General features: G+C 35.7%; 1 protein-coding gene across 1 annotated transcript; it reads right to left on the bottom strand.

Annotated features, from left to right (window-relative positions):
• Positions 1-14,501: 14,501 nt before the first annotated feature.
• LOC131935630 (techylectin-like protein) lies at positions 14,502-19,763 on the bottom strand. Its single transcript, XM_059292133.1, has 5 exons — positions 19,653-19,763; positions 18,972-19,053; positions 16,625-16,807; positions 14,912-15,175; positions 14,502-14,797 (listed from the first exon to the last, which is right to left on the bottom strand). Exons 1-5 carry the CDS (start codon positions 19,761-19,763, stop codon positions 14,502-14,504), a joined length of 936 nt encoding a protein of 311 aa, XP_059148116.1.
• Positions 19,764-22,047: the final 2,284 nt, after the last annotated feature.

Here is a 22,047-nt window from a genome sequence, read left to right as displayed (position 1 = left end):
ACTGAAAAGTAGAATCTATATCTTTAATTCTCTTCACTGGGACCATGCGAAACACCAAAACGTAAGCTCAACAGACTATATCACTACCACCTTCATCACCACCAGTCTGGTAAGCTGTTTACAATCGTAGTGACGGCTATTAGGGGCAGATAATTTCGTTTTTAAACGATTTGAAACTAAGGGGAGATAATAACATGTTCTGCTTGCTCTTTTCATTGTCGTCTTTAAACTGTCGTCACAGACGGCTGCTTTCACAGAGGCGTAGTGGGGGAGGGGGGGAGGAGTGGAAAGTGAGGGTGAGGATAATCGTCCTTCACTAGCTACTGATAGTGTTTTAAAGCAAAATATTTTCAGTCGCAGTATTAGTAGTGTCAAATTCACAAATTATGAATTACTTAAAATTTGAAATTAAACTAAATAGCGGCGTATGCTACGTCATGGGTCAGCTCGTATTAAATATTCTGCACACGTCGTTAGTATTCAGATTTTTTAAATTACTGGTTGCTTATACCATTTACGAGTAGTGAAAAATAATTAAGATATTTAACTACGTAGTTGGTTAGACAAAGACACACTTTGACATGTCTACATGTAGACATATAATACTTAGACATGTCTATGTGGAGCTATATCAAACTTAGACATTGCTAGATGTAGCCTTTTTAGCGCAACAATAAATGCGGTAGAGCTGACGCATCGATCATATTAAAAATGACTGCTCTTAACATCTTGTATCAATACAGCTCTATACTCAGACAACTCAAATATTTGCCGTCTAGATCGAACATTCGATCTTTTCCCCTGTTTAACAGCATTGTTTTAATTGATTATTGTTGCTAGGAAAGCTAAACTTGATCCCTGGTATAGTAAGAACAGAAGTTTAAATTTGTTAACGAATGTCGGTGTCCTTGATATTTTATCAGCGCTGTTAGGAAAAAAGAGTAAATATTTTTATTTCGTGAAGGAACATATGATTCATTTTCATACCGGTCGTGCTCTGTCAAGACGCATATTAATTTGTTTGTAATTGTACAAATGGGGGGAGGGGAACTTTGGAAATAGAGCAAACTATTTTTTTTTAAATAGGAAATTTTTTTTTTTAAATTTAATCCCTAAAAATACAATTTGATGCAAACATTAATTAATGTGCGAGAGTGTAAGTCAATACATGCGAAAATTTTTGAGAGACAGGTAAATTACGTCAAACTCGCTGTCAGAGGCGAGCGACCCTTCCCGGCGCCCGGGGACAAACTTTCGATTTGCACCCCTCCTCGAACTTTCGATTTGCACCCTCCCTCAAACTTTCGGATTGCACCCCCTCGAACTTTCGATTTAATTCTCCAACCCATTTTGGCGCCCTTTAAGTTCGGCGCCCGGGGACATATGTCCCCCCCCCTCGCTACGCCTCTGCTTGCTGTCAGTATAATGTTAGTGTTGTGTGTTCCGCGTTCGCTAGCCTTATAATACCAGTTTAAATGCTTTAAATGTCCACTCATCTCTACGCCACTATACTAGAGAACACACCATTCCATTCTGCTCCATTTTCTTACCTTTTAATCCCTTAATTAAATTCTATTACATCTTGGGTTCCCAAACTGGGGGTCGCGATCCCCAGGGGGTCGAGAAGGACTTACTGTGGGTCGACAACTGTTAGGCTAAACAATAGCAATGAAAAAAAAGGAAACATATTTAGAAGAATATCTGAAATTCGGCTTTACTAATATCACAATGGATAGGGAATAAAAAAAATAAACAATGCGTAGTGTGCAAAGTCGTTCTTAGTCATGAGTATGTTGCTTTCAGAGCTTAAACAGCATTTTGAGACGAGTCATTCGAGCACAACCAAAACGATATGGAGTTCTTTTGAAACTAGTTGCAAAAGTCAGAGGCTTGATCGAACAGAAAGTATTTTACCAAGAAAAACACTACAATAGTGTAATCATCATATGAAGTCGTTCTTTGCTCCTTATGGAACATAGGGCATCCACCATTTCATTACATTTCGTCCGCTCCCCCGTAGATTCGCCTAAAGGAAATTATAAATGCGATTTCTGTCAAGTTTGAGCTTAGGTGCAAGGTTTAGTAATAAAGTTCGGTAAATGCTTGTAAATTATGGTTAAATCCGGTTAAAAATGGATACAAATACGTTTTTTATGACATTTTTCGCTAACTTTTAAGTTGGGGTGGTGATTTTGGTTTTGGTTTCGCTTTAGAGAAAAAAATAACAATATAAACCTAGCGCCATTTTCTCGTATATATATATATATATATATATATATATATATATATATATATATATATATATATATATATATATATATATATTAAATTGATAAAAAAAAGTCGAGTCACGGCAATAAAATTTTACTTTATGGATACATAAGGAACTATTGTTTTCTTCTGTAAATATTTAAAACTGCTTTCGATCTATTCTAGAACTATTCAACGAAGTACGTTTTTTATTTCCACGATAAAACGTGTCTTAAGAGTACTTGCTCACAACAAAATAAGGCTACTTAAAATATATTTAATTGATTTATATATAGTTTTTAAAATGAATCGCTCGTAACACTGATGCATGTTTAAATCAATACCAACATCGACATTTAAAAAAGAAAAAAACATTAAAGACCAAAAGAGACTACACTAGAGCTAGGATGTTTAAAGAAAGGTTTAAAGATATCACCGTGTGACGGGGGACGGGGCAGTACACCAAATGAAAAAGAAAGTTTAAATAAATATTTTCAATAAATGATACGTCAATATTCGAATGAAGTAGATTGGGATACCTCCACTCTTGAAATTGATAATCGATATTTCGTTCAATGCTTGGGCGCGACTGTTAAGTATCGTGTGACTGTCATATTGACTCAAAATGTGAAAGTGTGTGTAGGAGGGTGGGGGGGGTGTACATTTGCAAAACAATGATTATTAATTTTATAGAAAAAGTTATCTTCAGTAATTTCGCTTTATGTTGATACGCTAAAAAACTAGTTTTTTTGCGACGTGGAATAAATGACATGAGATATGATTGATGGGTTTTCCAATATTTATATTCACATTATGTCTGATGGAATGTCTGTTTAGACAGTATAAAAATATGGTGCTAATGGTAACATTTAATGCGTGATATTTATAAACTTACTTTATGGTTAATATAAAAAAAAACAGTTTTAGAATCTCCCCTAATTGGTAACGTACACAGGAGGGAGGGAGGAGCCTGTTGAAAACTTATTTTACTAAATCAAGACACCATTTATGTATTGTCTCTAAATTTGCAACATCTATTGGTATTCTGAAAAAAAGGTTTATAGGTATTGTATCGTTGGATTGGTTTCGACTAATAAGTAATTATCAAATGGTTATTAAATTAAATATATTGCGAACAAGACAAAGTGTGTGCTTAATACATATCTGGTATACCTTACATATGCATATCGAATTATAGATACACAATTTAACACATATATTTATTCTATAGCTCAAGCTTGGTCCTTGCCCTTTTAGACACAGGTAGGACATTTAGGGTGATCGTTTTTTAGCCCTCGTCGAGCGCTTTTATTCTATCTGACAGTTTTGCCTATAATAGCTTAGAAATTTACCAAGGAACGTGCAAAAAATAAGCCAGATAAACATATGATAAGTGCCCTAAAATCTGTGTTGAAATTACCCTCTGTTTTTGCCATAAATTGCAAAGATTATATAGCGACATAAGGCTTGTCAGTTTTGACCACTTCGAAGATTTTTCCCGGATATGGCGAGTTTTTTTTCTAACACCTCTAGGTGTTTTTCTATTACCTCACAAAATATCAAGATGGGTCGATTTGCAAAAGTTTTTTTTTGTTATATATAGCTCATGTAAGGCGCCGGGCAGTCGAGGTCAGTTTTAACCCTCTCTCTGTGGTCTTTGCTGCCAACCGGCACCGACCGCCATGTTCTATTGCCCCAAAACAGGAGCCTGCCAGAAAGTGTCCGATGGGGCACATAACCACTTTGCCTTATGAATATAGTAATTAGATAAAGCAATGTATGTGTGTGTGTGTCTGTCTTTTATGTATTTACTGCACCTTTCATCACACGGCCATGAAAATTTGGGAAGTTTTATAAGAATAATCGTTGGGAGGTTTCAGCGTCAGGTATATAAAAAATAAAAGTCGTTAGCCGCTCCACACCTTTAATCCAAGTGCCATGGAACTTTGTGGAGTTATTGAAAATACTACGAGAAGGCTTTTGTGAACAACATAATTATAAATTGAAATGGGCGCTGCCCGCGATAGTGCGATTTTTGTCAATACCATTTTGGTGCCCAGAGTTCCAAAACGGCTATGATAGCACTTGGCATCCGCCAATCATGCGTGCTGTATAGCAGGTAAGAGATGCTAGTATTTTCAGCGTAAAAACTTCAACAGTCGCAACCGCCGGCGCCCCGTAGTTTGCCTTACCCGAAACGCCCCGGGCTCCGCTGAGAGCACTATGGCGCATAAAAGATCGGCAACAAGAATCGTTGACTATGGGGCTCGATTAGGCGCACTGGGTTTTTTTTGGGGCGCATAGGCGCCTACGTTAGTTCTAAACAGTGCGATAGATAATTAATAAGATGGGGCGTAACAGTCCCGCATTAAATTGAATCAGGCGTGTCCTCCGGCGCCCTCGTAGGGCTCCGAACAAAAATGTCAGTTTCAGTCTCACAAGCTCACATGCCGCTTTCTTTGTTCTTTTACCTCCGCCTCCGCCTCTGCCTCTAATCCTCTTTCCAACAATTGAATTAGGCTTAACAATTTTTCTGCCGTTTTTAATTAATAAAAGAAGATTTGTACCACATTTTCCTTTTGTTTTTATTATCATGACAAGTAGTACCAGATTGCAAATGGTTTAGGAACGTATTTTTAGATCGTTCAAAAACAAAATTCAGGGGGTAGGGGTTAAAATACTTTGGTACTTTTACAGTTGAAATTGTCGGGAAAATAGTATATAGTCTACTTTCTAATATTTGGTTAAGCAAACCATTTGAGCTCCAGCCTGGAAGAGAAAAGAAATATGTTCGTAATTCAACATAAAATTTAACACCTACATACGTATGTCGCATACAGGCAAGTGTCCATTCGGGACAACGTATGAAACATGTGACTCTCAAGTAAGGACCGTTATAGGGTCATCTATTTATAACGTCATTAAAATACCTTTCCCCCAAATTCACTTTTCCCGACAAGAAAAAGATTAGTTCTTAATGAAAACACATAATTGATTTATTTTTTTAATACGATGCATATAAAGCATATAGATATATTTTTAGAATATAAAACCATCTCTAAAATTGAACATTTTTACAGTTCCTCTAATACGGTAATTGCTGCCTCGGCAATGCTCATTAGCCAGACATGCAGCAACAGGAGAGAGTATCGAGCATTTCTCTCTCCTCCCCCCCCCCCCCCACTTCTAGCCACTTGAACTCCTATTTCCGCCAAGCTTTAGTTTCCTCCCAAACTGCATCGCTTCGCCTGATTTGGCGCTAAGCAGGCAATTCATCCAGCCCACTATATATAGTTTTTAAGCTGTAGTTTTAAATTGCTTGCTGAATGAACCACAAGTTTGCTTGGACTTAGAAACAGACAATAGCCATTTGTATGATTTCTTGCATTCTTACAATTTGTTACTTATGCTTTGTGCCTACAGCGATAACATTAATTAGAAATTGATTTTTCTTCACATAAATTCCGACATGACATTTAATTACTGGAGAAAACAGCAGGATATATATATATATATATATATATATATATATATATATATATATATATATATTATGTATATATATATATATATATATATATATATATATATATATATATATATATATATATATGAGATCTTATTTTCAGCCTCGGTAATATAAAAAAAAAGTCTTGTATCTTACACTTAAATTACAATGCGTTATTTATGGAACTTACTGTAGCTAGTTACATAGTTTTATCTGCAAATGTGAATCAATTTTAAAATTGATATTAAAGTTACCATCACTTCAGAGAACAACTCGAGACAAGATGTTACAAAGGATTGTGATGCTAATGATGTTAGGCAGCATTGCTACCTTGGAAGACAATGCATTATACAACGTGGCTCTTTACAAGCCAGCTTCCCAGTCCTCGGTGTACAGCATTTGGGTTGCAAACAACGGAAACGATGGAAGAACTACTGATTATTTATATGGCGGCAATTGTATCCATACAATGAACGAAAGCAACAGTTGGTGGATTGTGGACCTGATGGACACTTACGTTATCAAAACAATAATTCTAATCAACAGGTGAATTCACATAATATTTTACAATTGAAAATAAAATATATAGACATGAAAACTCATACCTAGACACAAACATATATATATATATATATATATATATATATATATATATATATATATATATATATATATATATATATATATATATATATAGGCTATACGTTGAGTTGAAATCAAAACTATAGTTATTATACTCGACTAAAATTTTTTTGCTAGAAATGAAAGCGAAGCTGGGGCTGCGAGGGTACGTAATTTCCAGATCGATGTGTTCACCAAAGATCCTAGACTGGTCTCAACCTTTCCTTTAGAGTCTGGAGACATTTGTTACAACCAGACAGCACCGCTTACAACTGGTACCTTCACATGGAACTGTAGCAAGCCACTGCTTGGTCGCTTTGTTCGTCTAATCCGGTGAGTCGTGACAAAACGTTTATACTAAGAACCAAATTAACAGTTTTTCTATTTGAATGAAACATTGCATTACATTTAAAGTATGGTTACAGTTTTCTATAATAACAATTCCAAAATACAACAAACATAATTAACGGTGTTTTTTATAGGCATATATATATATATATATATATATATATATATATATATATATATATATATATATATATATATATATATATATATATATTTAAAGCAATGTAAGTGTGTGCGTGTCTCTGTGTGTCTGTCTTTTATGCACTACTACACTTTTCATCACATGTCGATGAAACTTTTTGGAAGTGAAGAATACTTCTTGGGAGGTTCCTGCGCCAAAAAAATTTCAAAATTCGCAAGGGTGGCGCGACTGCGGTTTGAAGCCGTTCATCCGATCGCCATGAAACATTGGAGTGTTGATTAGAACACTACATAGAAGTGTTCTTCAAATAAATAATTTAATTTTCTAAGGGCCGCGCCCCGGGGTGTGCGATTTTTTCTTTTTACGGTATAAAAAAAATTAATTCGTTTGCGGTTCGGCTGCGAACAAAAATATCAGTTTTGGCCCCTAAAGACTCACATAGGCCGCTGAGGTCCCTGTAAGAATTTTCTTTTTGAACAATCACATAATTTAACCAAGTTTAGATTATTAACTGGGTTGTTTTCTTTTGTCCATAAAAAAATCCATACAATACTAAAGCCTACAGTTTTCGAAGAAATAATAATATTTCCGTAAAAAATTAAGTTTCAGAAGGCAACTCAAGTCTAAAAATAAAAGTCACAATTTTAAAAGTAATTTTGTAACGCGATGAAATCCTTCTGTACAGTTTCATCACTTTGCGAAAGCTGTAATCAGCATCTATTTTTAACCGATCCAATCAGAAATTGTGATCACTAGTAATGCTAACGAATTGCATCAGTCACACTGATGTTTATAACACGTACGCTGTAATGTAACCGGGAGCTCTCTATAGCGCCCCTCTAAGTCCCTGATAAGTGGGCGGTCTACGAAGTTGGTTCTACCTCACTATTACGGTGAGTGATTAACGTACGCTCAATGCTTTCATACGGTCGGTAAACCCGTGCCCCGATTAATATGATAAAAGCGTAGGCATTGTTTACATTTTAATTTAAACTCAGTTTTAGAAAAAAGAAAACGTAAAACTTCTAAGAATACAGGATTGGTAACGTATTGATGAAACGCTTCTGATATATTTCGTCAGACTTTCTTCTATCCCTGCGGCAACGCGTGGGGACGGGCACGCTAGTTTTTCATAAATAGGATAAAAAAGAATGGTAGGGCTTAAAACATTGAATCATATCTCCTAGCTTGTGAACCTAATTTCTCTTGTCGTCTTTCCTGCATTAATCAAATTAATTGCTTTTTTCCTATGGAAATTTTAAATATAATGAAAGACTTTTTCCTTAAGAAACATATTTTTATGTGAAATTTCTTTTTATATTGTTTTCATTTCACGTGTAATATTAACCCTCTAAACTGTATATTTTCAACAGGTTTAACTATGAATATCTCAACTTTTGTGAACTGCAAGTAATGGCCACATTAGGAACAACACAAAACAGCGAGTTTAAAATGTATGACAACCAGAAACTGACCACGACGTCATTACTTGACCTCATAGTGTCCAGTCACGTGACCTGTGGCGCCCAATGTCTAGAGAAACGTTACACAGACGGCTGTACAGCTTTCAACTGGTTCCCTTATACACGTCTGTGTCAACTGTTGAATGTTGATCCAAGAGATACAACTCTTTTATCAACACTTGTCTCTGTTGCTGATGTCCAATTCTTTATAATGATTTAATAGACGAGCAGCATACCGCGCTTCGCCACGGTGTGAACATAAAAATGATACTTTTAGAGGTCAGAAAAAAGGCTCATAATACAAAGCAATTGTGATTTTCTTTAGATATTTTGTAAAATAATTGTGTATTCCACCCCGCCAAGTACTCCATCCTAAATAAGCCCTATACCTCGAACCCTTCCACAAATCACTAAATCCCACTCTATTTTCTACAACTTAAAAAATACCCAACGACACACATCACAGTTTTCTGTACAGCACAACCCACACACCTCACTGCATTGTACCCAACTACCAATTTAAATCACTGATTCCACATAATACACAAGACTCCCCAGCCCACCATATCTACAACAGAACGCAACATACAAAAGACAGAATACACTAAGATAGAATGGAGTGGGGTGCAAGAGATTGAAGGAACCGTAGTAGCAGATCTGTTAACACCGCGCAACCTACTACACAAAAAAACCCACACCAGCTACTAACATTCTATTATGTTATATAGCCAGAGGCGTAGCGACCCTTCCCGGCGGCCGGTGACAAACTTTCAATTTGGCTCCCATTTGGGAACAAATTTTAAATTTGCACCCCACCTTCTCAAACTTTCGATTTTTGCATCCCCCCCCCCCCGCCCCGCAAACTTTTGATTTACACCCCCCCCCCCCCCCTCAAACTTTCGATTTGCACCCCCCTCAAACTGTTTATAATGCAAAAATGCAGCTGAAATGACATTTTAATTTGTTTATACAACCCATTTTGGCGCCCCTAAGGTCGGCGCCAGGGGACAAATGTACCCCCCTGCCCCCCCCCCCCCCACCATCGCTACGCCTCCGTACATAGCCCAGCCCACACTAACCTCACGATCCAACCAACAATCACCCAACACCATAAATAAATTCCCCAAAGGCTACACCCAATCCAACACATGCACCATAAAACACACAGAATAGAAGGGAGTAAAAGGCAGTTATAAGTAATGAAGTCAAGAACATAATGGTATAATGATATGTGACAAACTTCTAAAGAGTTTATTTAAACTGGTATTGTTCGTCTAATGAAGTAAATATGACAAGAGATTGTGATGTATTTTTCATTATATGTTTTAAGTAACCATTAATTTCTTTTTAAACTTAGCTTATATTAAACCATAAATTTACATATTAATTAACTTTTGCTTTAAGTTATATAAAATCTACTGTGTAGAGTTGCCAGGAGTTATTCCATACGATACTATTATTTTAATTTTTTAGCACTATTATTATATTACTATAACTTTATTAGCACTAGCACAACTTTATTTTTTGTTTGGTAGAAATGTATAGGAATAATGTATATAAATATGTCATGCTTTTAATGTAGAAACAATATACCGGGCGGTGGGGGAAGCAAGGAAAATTGGCTCTTTAATATTACACATGTCCACACGGAATAGCAGGTGTCATTTTTTAGTAAATAGCTCATAACATTATGTTGATAATTCAATAATTCAATCAAGTACAATATAGGCACAGTTATTTGTTAACCAGGTACGATTAAAAATATACGTCTATAGTTAATGCTGTATTAATGAATTGATAGAATGTTATCTTTGGGTACATACTGATTAAACCATCATGTATGATGTTTTTGCTTTATTTTGCTTGTTATTAAGTATAACGTCTCTTCTTCTGCCTTAGGGTTTCATAAGTATCGATAAAGTGGCTAGTTGATTACAAACACACACCCACACACACATACAGACGCACAAAGACATAATTGTAAGATCTTACAAATACTCATACTTTCTAAGTTTATTCCTTAGACATTCCTTAAAATATTTAGCAAACTACATTTGTCAGAACAAAACAAAGGTCTGGACACGAATAAAAAAAAGTAACCGGTCATCTCTACTGGATGCTCTATATTAGATATGTTATTGCAACATAACTCTTATTTACTAAACAACAATGTTACATAAGCCGTGATGTTTCATACAAAGATAGAGAATTTACGTACGTTCAACTTCAATTTATTGTATTGTATGGATTTTTTAAAATGATCAATACTAATTAGATATTAATTTAATGCTTCCTCGATCGACTTCTTAACTAGCTCTAACTAGATACAAATTCGAAAGAAGAATTCTGAGAACTAGAAGACACATTTGGGGATCATATGTGTATCTTCAATGTGTTTATGTGTTGCATAGATATTTCGCACTAACTATCACCGTCTGCTGACCCACGCTCCAGTGGTCAGCTGACCGTCCCACGTGACCGGTCAGCTCCTGTATTTCCTTTGGTCCTACATTAAACTCGTTACACTCGTTAGACATAACAAAATATATTTAGTTGGAGTTTTAGTTTCTGTTCTAAAATATTTATATCAGACTATTTTTTACGGAACCTATAAGGCATTTCAAAGTGTGCCAGACGAGTTATATTTAGCATAAGTTCAAATCTCCGGGAGTTACATTGATAGACCCACCTCTACGACTTTCATGATGCGGCAAAAACTGGCCGATATTCACCGCCTTACAAAGTCTCGTCGACAGTAACCCGATAAGAGTTCATTATTTTTATACATACTGTTCGAGGACAAAACACACATATAAGACATATTTTTCATGCATCTCGTCGGCATTGAACTACCCCCCACCCCCCTTCCTCAAACACGTTCTCAAAGTAAAAATTAAAAATACAATTTCTAAAGAAAATATATACTTCAACCAGTGTCCGCTCCCGAATAACAAAGATAAATGTCTGAAAGACACACGGCCCATTTGCAAAGTACGTGTGATTACCCCCTACTGTGAAGAAATCACCTGTAGCAAAAGTTGTAAAAGTGACAAAAAAAACAACAGTGGCCAATGTAGGAAAACGCTCAAAACTGACCAAACGTCAGCATTTGTATATGTCGCTAAATTCCTGAAAAACGACAGCAAAATTTACAGCTTTATTGTGCACTACTAAAATAATGTGTATTAAAACACAACCAGTAATTTGCGATCTCCGAAAGGCAATTATCTGCCCTTTCTTAGAGTACGTGGAAGCAACTGCAGTTCACGGACGACAACACTCTGATTAAGCGATGGCTAGTAATTTTCTTTCTTTCCTTTAGTTTCAAATCGTTTACAAACTTAATACAAATACAATACTATTTTAAATAACTATAAAGAAAAGCGTGGGTCACTTTATTATCTATTGGATACCTTTACTAATATGTAGGAAGAGACCCACGCTTTTCTTGATTGTTATTTAAATAGTGTATAATTTATTTTCTACCTTTTAATGCATTATTACAGAAAAGTTACGAATAATCCTGAGTAGGGTTATACTATCACTCGCTGCATACACGTGCTTAAACACAGTGAATCTTTTCTACAAGTACCAACTTAGGAACAGAACACATTAATAAACAAACACAAACGCCCCGAGCAACACGCAAATGCAAATACAAATAAAAACACACAAAAAGAAACCGCGTAATTAAACACAAACTCAAATACAAACGCAAACACAACACAAACATGAACATAAACAGAAAAGAAACACAAATGGAACTTTCAAAGACAACACAAACACAAACGCAAGCACACACACACACACACAGAAAAGAAAAAACTCAAACATATTCAACACATTTAACTAATTACCGATGAACCAACCGACCAACGAACAATACCCTTGCTGGTCGGGTGACGACACCAAATTATCCTGAAACAGAATTATACTAATCAACTTGGTTCCTTACACGAAAACGATACCACATCACACATCATAAATTGTATGCAATATCATTATAACATAATTCAAATCCAGATCATAGTGGTATTATTATCTTCTTAACAATATAACACAGGCAGCAAACCGGTGTATCCACAATAACTATAATATTGGCAACTATCACTAATACTGAAGCCTTATTTATCATATTGCAATCATGATTATCATGAAACAACAAAAGGCTCATAATACATAAATGACCTGCTTAATCAGTAAAATTATTGGCCTCACTAACACGTTAGAGAAAACAAGTTAATTAAAAAGTCTAGTGACATTTAAGCGCAATTTCCTTATGTTATCTAAAAATAGCTCTGTCGTAGCGTAAATCAAGAGCAGGGTTAGTAAAACCATTGGTTAAAACACATGTTTTATTTACAATAGAGTTACATGACTAAAAACCATTGCGCTCCTAGCTACTGAATGTGATGACGCAGCCATTGAACGTGATGGCGTAGCTATTGAACGTGATGACGCGTGTGGTGTGGTTGGATAAAAATGCCTACTAATTCGGTCCAAATTTTAATTAATTAAAAAAAAAAAAATTGTGACCGAAGGAAAGGATATTTTTGAAAACTTTCTTTGGCAATATTGTTATAAATTATGGCAGGAATCGATTGGTACATGTTTCAAGTCGCTAAGTAGTCTGGTTGCCGAGATATGGGCCAAAAACTGCATTTTTTGAGGGTTTTTTGGCTTTTCCGGGAAATCCATGAAAGAAACCCGGAATTTTTATGGCCCATGTTCATCCTCGTAGCTTGCTTAACATAATTGCTTTTGGAACTAGTCCTCGATATTGCTTCGTTGAGGAGGAGATACGACTTAAACCTGCGGACACACATTCATCCATCCAGAAATGACGGGTTAATAAACGCAATTCTCCAGAATGGAAATTGCGCTAAAAATGAACATACCCACTTTTTAAAAACATATATGAAAAGGTATTGCTTATCTAGTTCGTAGAACGTGGGTCTCATCACCGGCTTCATCACACAACACACGCTTACCACACGGATCAACTTGTGTTTCACAACACAGTTCCCCCAGCACGGCCCTTAGAGTACATAATCTCTCACATGGTTCTTCATGATAAGAGCCCATATATTACAGAGATAATTATAGTCCATTCGAGCCGTATCGATGAAAATTGACTGGAGCAGACAGTTTTAGCGTTTACTGACTAGAAGCTATATATCCGTCGACTAGTTACTGAGTTCTTTTAAAGCTACCCCACCATGTTAGGGGTGGTTAGGGGGGGAAGGAGGTTACAAGCCCCCCCCCCCCGATGGTACCATCTAAAAAAAAATTCATTGTCATAATACCACTGTTACTTACTTAAATTTATTTCTGAATCAGTATATCTGTATAATTGTATATGTATGTTTAGAAACCAAATAAAAACTGATGCTATGATCACTCTGAGTTGGTCGACCCCCCCCCCGAACCTCACTACTTCACTACCTAAAACGGGACACAAAATTATGGTCACACCTAGGTATACGCTGGGTAGGATAATTGACCTAAAGTGACCGGACAGCGGTGAATGAAGTTATATATATATAACATGCTTGAAATTTTTTACCCCCCCCCCCCCATGATACTATTCTGGCTACGCCACTGTACTGCTTCACGTTGTTATACTTGTCCAACATGTTATAGTTGGGGACTATGTGTCCCACAGATACGCAGTGAGAGGGTCTACACTACCATATAATTCTGTCTAGCCATTCAGTAGTTCATTCCAAAGCTCGACCACATCAACGTACACAAATGATTCGACAAGATGACTTTATTTAATTTTTCTATTTATTGCACTATAGAAAATACGATTTGAACGAACAATACTAAGACTGGACTACAACACGACCTCATATTAACACATCAAGAACAAGACTACTTTAAATTTCTTCCCCGGCAACAACGATCCTACACTTTCGCTCGTTCATTATCTTTCTCGCTAAAGTTCGCTCGCGCCAATATTCTAATGCTTACTTTGCATTTTAATGTTATTATTAATGTTTTAAAATATAATTATACATATAGTTTAAAACAAGACTAGATTTAACTATATAAGAACTTTTTCATACTCAATGAGTGAATTAAAACAGTATTCATTTTGTTGGCTTTTTTTGTTGCTATAAATATAGTTATATTACGTCTGTACTACTTTATTTAGACTTCGCAGTTATAACTTTGGCCGAATCTTCATTTCGCTGAAGTCTACACTATCATAACTGCCAGTAATGCTATTCCACTGCGCACCTTTACCGAATTCTTTGCTTCCCCAAAGACCATTTAAATTTGACATGTGACACAAAGAGTACCACCAAGCGCCATGGAATGTTACAGCACAATGTCTACTGTTGTCAACATCATTGTCCTTATCATATGTACTAAACATACGACGGATAGATGAGGTTTGGAGATCATCTCCTGCATTGCCCGAGTGTTGTTGGTATGAAATTTTGTAAGACTGACTTTCTGGGTACAAGAAAAAGTCTGAATAAATTGCATAGTAGCTCGAACCATTATACTTCATATCTATTCTTAAATCGTACGATTGGTTTACGGTAAGGCAGTAAATGTTTTCGTTACCGAGGTAAAATTCCCCAGCGTCAAAATTTCCGAATCCAATTTTGTATTCTTCCCAGTTCCGGTAGAAGTCCACGGCACCGGAGATACGTCGTTGGAAAATTGTCCAGCCACCTCCGTCAGTCAAAGTGTCACACATGACCACAAGACCATTGGGGTGTTTTAAAAGCTGTCGGGGATTGGAGGAATTCTTTACATCAGCACAGGATTGATAAGGACTAGCAAGGTTTAGTAGACTTGTGTCTTTCATCTCAATACGTCTTTGTTCTGTTTGAGGTAAATATAAATAAATGCAAAAAAAATCATTTAAAATATTTTAAAAAATCAAAATAACAGGTAAATTAACAAGAAAAGAATTTTATTATATAAAAATAAAATTCACAAACATAGGAATGATTAATATTTAATAGAAAGCTCATATAAAAATAAATTGTGTAACCTAGACAGGCAGCAGCACTGCACGTGTTCATGCTACCGCTGCTTGCTGTGGGGATCTCGTCAGCGTAACAAATCAGGCCAGCTGTGTAAAGCTTAACGTGCGCTGATGGACTTGTTCCTAACGTAGTTTTGGTAGTTTTCTTGAATAGCCACTGTCCTATATGGAATTACATTTTTAAAGAGAGCAGGCTTCGGGAAAAAAAAGGATTTTTTTTTAAAAATCCGCTTTGTACTTTCTCGTATATGCGAAGTATAGAGAAAGTATTGTAATCGTGCACAAAAATCACTTGAAATTTTAACAATTTTCACCGTATTACACCTCAGTCCTTTATCACATCCGAAGTATAGAGGACTTATTTTAATCGGGCAAAAATTATCAATCCAGATTTATCAAAATTAAGAGGTTTTATGCATAATCCAGTCTGAAAAACTGGGCTTTACAATTCTGTCCGTATGTCTGTGTGTCTGTCTGTCTGTCCGTGTGTAAACACGATAACTTGAGTACCGTTACAGCTAGGTTGATGACATTTTATATATAAGTATTTTATCAAAATCGTAGATCCGTATCAACTTTTGAGCGATTTCCGATAACCGGAAGTGGTACGTTTTCTACTTTGAATTTTTCAAAAGCCTATAACTTGAGTACTATTTCAGATAGATAAATTAAATTTCACAAGTAAGTATAAGATCTAATTCTCTACCTTCTGTCAAATTTTGAGTAATTTCCGTTGCCCGGAAGTACTAATTTACGCTATTTCCGATTTCTCAAAAAACTAATGTAAATTTTTAAAGTACTAATAATATTGCGCACCATTATGCACTTTTTTATTTGGCGTTCACTTGGTGTGCAATCTTTTGTCTACGAGATTTTATTCTATTTTTAAAACTTTAAGTATTTAAAATGGATTAAAAATCATGTCTATAGCCCGAGTTCTCATCCCCTGTTGTTTTATATAAGAATATTCGAGAAAGTTTAGGGGAGATCACTCCCGGTTTATTTATTTTTATAAGCAATTGTTTTTTCTTCAAGCCTACCCCCTTTATTGGACTACTAAAGTATGAGTTCGCATTTAAAGTAAACTATGAGTAATTTATACGAAAAGTGTAATGTATACATACTCTCTTGTTCTCTCCAACAAACACGGACACGCACGCACACACAAACACACACACAAACAAACATAAATAAATATATATATATATATATATATATATATTTATATATATATATATTATATATATATATATATATATTAGTCATTTGTGTTTGGAACTTACCACGAGAGCAATTACCATTAGTCTCATTATACAAGAAGTTACTGCAATTGTCGGCCAGTGAACACTGACGGGCACAATCGAACAAGCTGCGGGCTTGGGTTGAAACCTCCAAGGTCATGTAAAGAGAGTCCGTGCTCTTTTCCAATCTATAACTGGATAGTTCTGCATTAACATTGAATCCACCTGTTTAAATTAAACTCCGATTATCAGAAGGTTATTTGTGAAAGTTCTACAAATAGTTAAGGGAACACAAAATGGCATTTGGATAGCATATTTTAAAAATAGAATTGTTTATTCAAACACTTGTCTAAACTATTTGCATAATTAAACAAAAAAATGTTCTTTTAAACTTGGGTACCTTAATTAAAACTTAATTTCTAGAGTCATAGCCTAATCTCACAATAAAACTAAAACTCGGATAAATATAAAGATTGGTGCTTTATTAAAATTTTCTCGAGAGTCCGTGCTTCTAACTTTGATAATTTTAACTCATATTTATCTATCTATCTTCTATATACTACTAAAAATCAATTTTGTTTACGGAGCCGTCTTAGTTCTAGTGTAATAGGTTTTCATGCTGGTGGCACGGGTTTGAAACACATATTGTCAACGCTAAAATTGTTTTTATTTTCATTTTTTTAGCTGAGAATAATAAAGTTGCCTCAACTTCTCAGCGATTTCCGATCACCGAAATAGAACTTTTTCTACTTTCAATTTTCGAAAAGCCTATAACTTGAGTACTATTTCAGATAGATAAATACAATTTCACTTGTTAGTAATAGAACTCATTTTCTGCCTTCTTTTAAATTTTGAGTAACTACCGTTGACCAAAAGTAGTAATTAAGGCAATTTCCGATTTCACAAAACACACATGTGAATTTATAAAATACTAATAGTATTTCGCACTATTATACACATTTTATTTGGCGTTTACTTGGTGTGCAATTTTTTTTCTACGAGATTTTTTTCTGTTTTGAAAAGTTTGAGTAGTTAGAAATGGATTTAAAATTATGTCTATATCCCGAGTTGCCATCTCCCGTAGTGCTATATAAGAATATATATCGAGTTCGTTAGTGAGTTTATTTTACCAAATTAGTTGAGTAGCTATGGGAACTAAAATGGGTCCAGTTATGTGTTTCTTTTCATTGGTAACCTGGAGGATCAAATCCAGGAAACGTAAACTGGCAGAATTCCAGATTTTATCGGCGGTACATTGATGATGGGTTAGGTATCACAGAGATGGTAGAGGAATATCTAACATATATTTTATATATATTTTATATTTTCTGCAACATTTACCACCCAAACATTAAATTCACCTCTGAAATTTCAGGCAGTTCTGTTAACTTTCAGGACATGACAAGATCACTTAAAGTTACTAAGTTTGGAACGACTGTATTCTAAAAACCAACCGACTTACACTCATATCTGCTTTATTCTTCTTCACACTCCCGGCCGGCGAAAATTCGACACCATTCTCACAAATATTAGGACTACAACGTATTTGTCAAGATGATGATGACTCTTGGAGCAAGGCTCATGAGCTTTTACAGTTCTTCCGACTCCGGTTATACCCGGAGCATATACTCAAGTAAGCACTACACCGCATAAGAACGGTTGACTACCAGGCCTCCCTCCAACAACTTCCAAAAGATGGTTCAGAACTAAACTCATTTTACCCTACCATCCTCATTATGTTTTGGCTAAAAATATCATTATAAAAAATATTTTATCCTTCAGTCAGGCCCCCATTCACGCCATTTATTTCAACATAATCCTTGGATGGTGTTTTTCTTTTTAGCTAAAAAACATCGATGACGTGTAGTTTTCCATTACACACTTTTTAAGCACAATAAAGTAAAATTCGCTTATAACTGTATTATTCAAGTGTTACTACGTCAAATTAGCGTATAACATCAGATGAAACGCAGAACCAAACAGAAATCCGTTTATAAATTTTAAATCAAAATAATTATGAACCTATTTAGCATGTATACCGAGAGCTAGATGTTAACTGCAACTATGTATATGCATCTTACCTCTTATAGCCAAAACGAACCATAAAAGAATAAACATTATAATACGTCAAATGTTTACTGACACGCAATTTACGATCGCTGTGTAACAAAGTGAGCAATATAAGAGTGTTGCCAATACTAAGCAATTTATAGTTTAACAATTCATTGTATAGCTCATCTCTCCTATTCATCTATTCTACTTTCACGCTGGAACTTAGCACGTCGTTGCAGGCTGCTGTTAAAAATGTATAACCCGTGCATAACATGTTTTGTTGTTGGCTCGTTTGTTAATGTCTTTTTCACATGACCTTGGCTGAATTATTAATTACCAGCAGTGCACCAACGCTTGTTTGCGATGGCACGTCCCTTGTGCTTGCTTCGCCTTGTTGTTGATATCCCTCCATCGCTGCACTAAAAAATCAATTTTTTTAATAACGATTTACAAAGAGTAAGCAACAAACGGGGCCATAAAAATATTTAGCAAAAACAAACTCTTTTTTTACATTCTCGTATACAAAGTATAGAGAAAGAATTGTAATCATGCAATTTTAGAAAATGACGAAATCTGTATCGCTGTTTCAGGATGCTATTTGGCGCTCTGGGTTATCCTATGAAAACCAGGGTGTTTACGTTAGTTTAAAACAGCAAAGGACCGTACGCAGCGCTCTTACGGTATTATAACCGGTGGATCACGAAAGCTCCCCTCTAGACCTTGCTAGGCGGTCACTAAATTATGTTCTACCTCACTTTTACGGTGATTGATTAAGGTACACTCAAGGCTTTCATGTGGTAGGTAAACCCGTGCCCTGATAAGCACGAGAAAAATGCAGGCATTGTTTACATTTAAAATTAAACTTCGGTTTAGAAAAAAAAAATTTACAAGTCTAGGAATATAGGATTGGTAACGCATTTATGAAACGCTTCTTAGATTATTTGTTACACTTTCTTCTATCTACGCGGCAACGCGCGAGGACAGGTATCCGGCCCAGTTCCTGGTGTCGCCAGCCAACTTCTACTTTATTGCAATCGCTATCAATGCCAGCATTTTGCTTTACATATCTCGTAACCATCAGCAAAATAAAACTTGTCAGGTGAATATCTGGAGAGGAGTATTTGGCCATGATAAATGTACAACTTGTAGCAGTAGCATATTTCTAACTACTTAAAGCTTAGGAATAACATGGTTTTTTAACTTCTCCGTTATACAAAAGAAAACAAATAAAGAGCCCATTAGGTAGGATCGAATGACTCATGTTGAACTTTGCATTAACGTCCCTTTTTACGGTTACTAGCAAGAAACGTCTCTTATGTTGAAATGGCGCACCCGTTTCCTGTGTTGTAGAGGGTTGACGCAATATTTTCGGAGGTTTTGTGCAAATGAAATACTTATTACCACTGAAAAGCTAACATGAATTCTTCCACCCTCCTACAACTGGTGAGATCAAGCTACATATAGAAGAACATGGGCATGGAGATGTAGGGTTGTAATAAACCCAAGAGTATTCCGCATTTAACAGCAACCGGTACTAATTTTGAAATGCTAAGGATATTCACAATTCACAATAGCTTATGCTATATATAAAACTTTTTGAATGATGAGATGTTTTTATTTAAATTCGAAGTAAAGATACAATATAGTCATTCGTAAACAGGTTCGAGCCCTAGATATGTCATATCTACTGTCTTAACATATGTCATAGAACATCATATATGTAATATATTCCAGATGATGAGGACCATGTTAATCTTGTTAATTAAAAGTAAGCTAGTTTTATTTTAACAAAAACGTTCAGATGATGTGGCAGCGTTATATGATCCGCAGCATTTCAAAGATAACGCTGCATAGGAGGGAAGCGCGGAAGGTGAGGACAGCTAAAGATAAGACTGCTGAACATCACCAGCGACTAGACAGGACTCTCCTTAAAATATCTTTACGAGGGTCACTCAAGTGCGTTTACATTTTTTTATCTAGGTTAAAAATGGTGCGAAGTATTAGTCATTTGATTTATTTTTAGTTTAAAAATAGTACACTCAAATGCAAAACAAAATGAAAAGAACAATTATTTACGAATCATCTAGTATTCTAAGCCAGTCGTTTGATGAAAGCCACAATACATTTTTTTATGTAAATATTTATGTATGTCAGAGTGTCAAATTCAGCTTGAATTATTGATCACAACAATTGTCACCAGAGTTGTGGTAAGAAATATAGGTTGTTAGAACGTTTGTAATTAGTTTAAAGAAATCGTGTGATAAAATAACATTAACAATTGAAGACTGTAGAAAAGACCGCCAGTGCAAAGAAGACGATTTGGTCATCGATTGTACTAGCTAACCTTTTCGTTACTGAATAGTTGTATTAAAAATGAATGTTGTGCTTATAAAGATTTCTGAGTGCTATGGGTGACTCGACCGTATGAATGGAGTAGTTTTATAACTGTGGACTGTAGCTATTGGTTTAGCTTTTTAACTTGAAATAATAATAATAAAGCGCGTCGCAAGGCTTCCCTAAATAAGTGAGGTTTAACCTCAACTAATGAGGGCCAGTTGAGCTTAACTTGTAGATTTCTGAAACCAGAGGTTAACATTGTTCACGTTGTAGTCAGTGAACCTTCCTGGTAAATATTCCAGTAGCAGAAAAATATCGTGGCACCTGCAACTGGTAGCTGGAAAATCGTCTAACCTCCTCCACAAACGACCACTTGACCAGAAGTGAGCTGGAAACAATTTCTTGCCTTATTTGTGTTCCCAATCTCCATGCACGATTTTTAGTTAATTTTCATCCATACATTCAATCATCTTTTGCTTTATATCTTGTCTATCTTCAATTTTGGCCCATGTCTATGATATGATCCATTCTTTTTGTTCATTTTTTCTTCTTCCCAATATGTCAGTGCATGTTGACTTCCATAGTTCCTGTATTCCTAGCCATTTTTTGCTCTACTGTTTCCTCTGTCAGGCTGAAGAGTGCTTCATACCTATTTTGTTACTGCGCAGTTAAAGTCTTCATTTATTTTTGGACTAATAAGATATGTTGTATTGAATTTAAGGTGCGGTTTATCAGCTCGATCCCTGTAGGATTTTAGTTTTGATTTTAGTGTTGCAACCACGAGTTGGTGGTCTGAGGCTGCATCAGCACCTCGTTTCGCCCTAACATCCATTAAACTTCTTCTCCACTTTCTGGAAACTGTGATGTGATTAATTTTGTTCTTTGTTTAGCCATTGGGTGACGTCCAGGTGGTCTTATGTATATCTTTATGTGAGAAAATTGTCCCCTCTATAATATGGCAGGGCAGACACTATGTTGGAATCCCCTAATAAAGCGGAGAATAAGTAGACCAAGACAAACTTGAAAAAAAGGTCAGCTTAACGTGCAGCAGAAGCTGCCAGAATGTCGTGGACCCG

This window comes from Physella acuta, unplaced genomic scaffold (assembly GCF_028476545.2).
Source record: "Physella acuta isolate Inbredline_101_S28 unplaced genomic scaffold, ASM2847654v3 ptg000150l, whole genome shotgun sequence".
NCBI lineage: Eukaryota > Metazoa > Mollusca > Gastropoda > Physidae > Physella > Physella acuta.
This window is presented reverse-complemented; position numbering and strand designations above follow the sequence as displayed.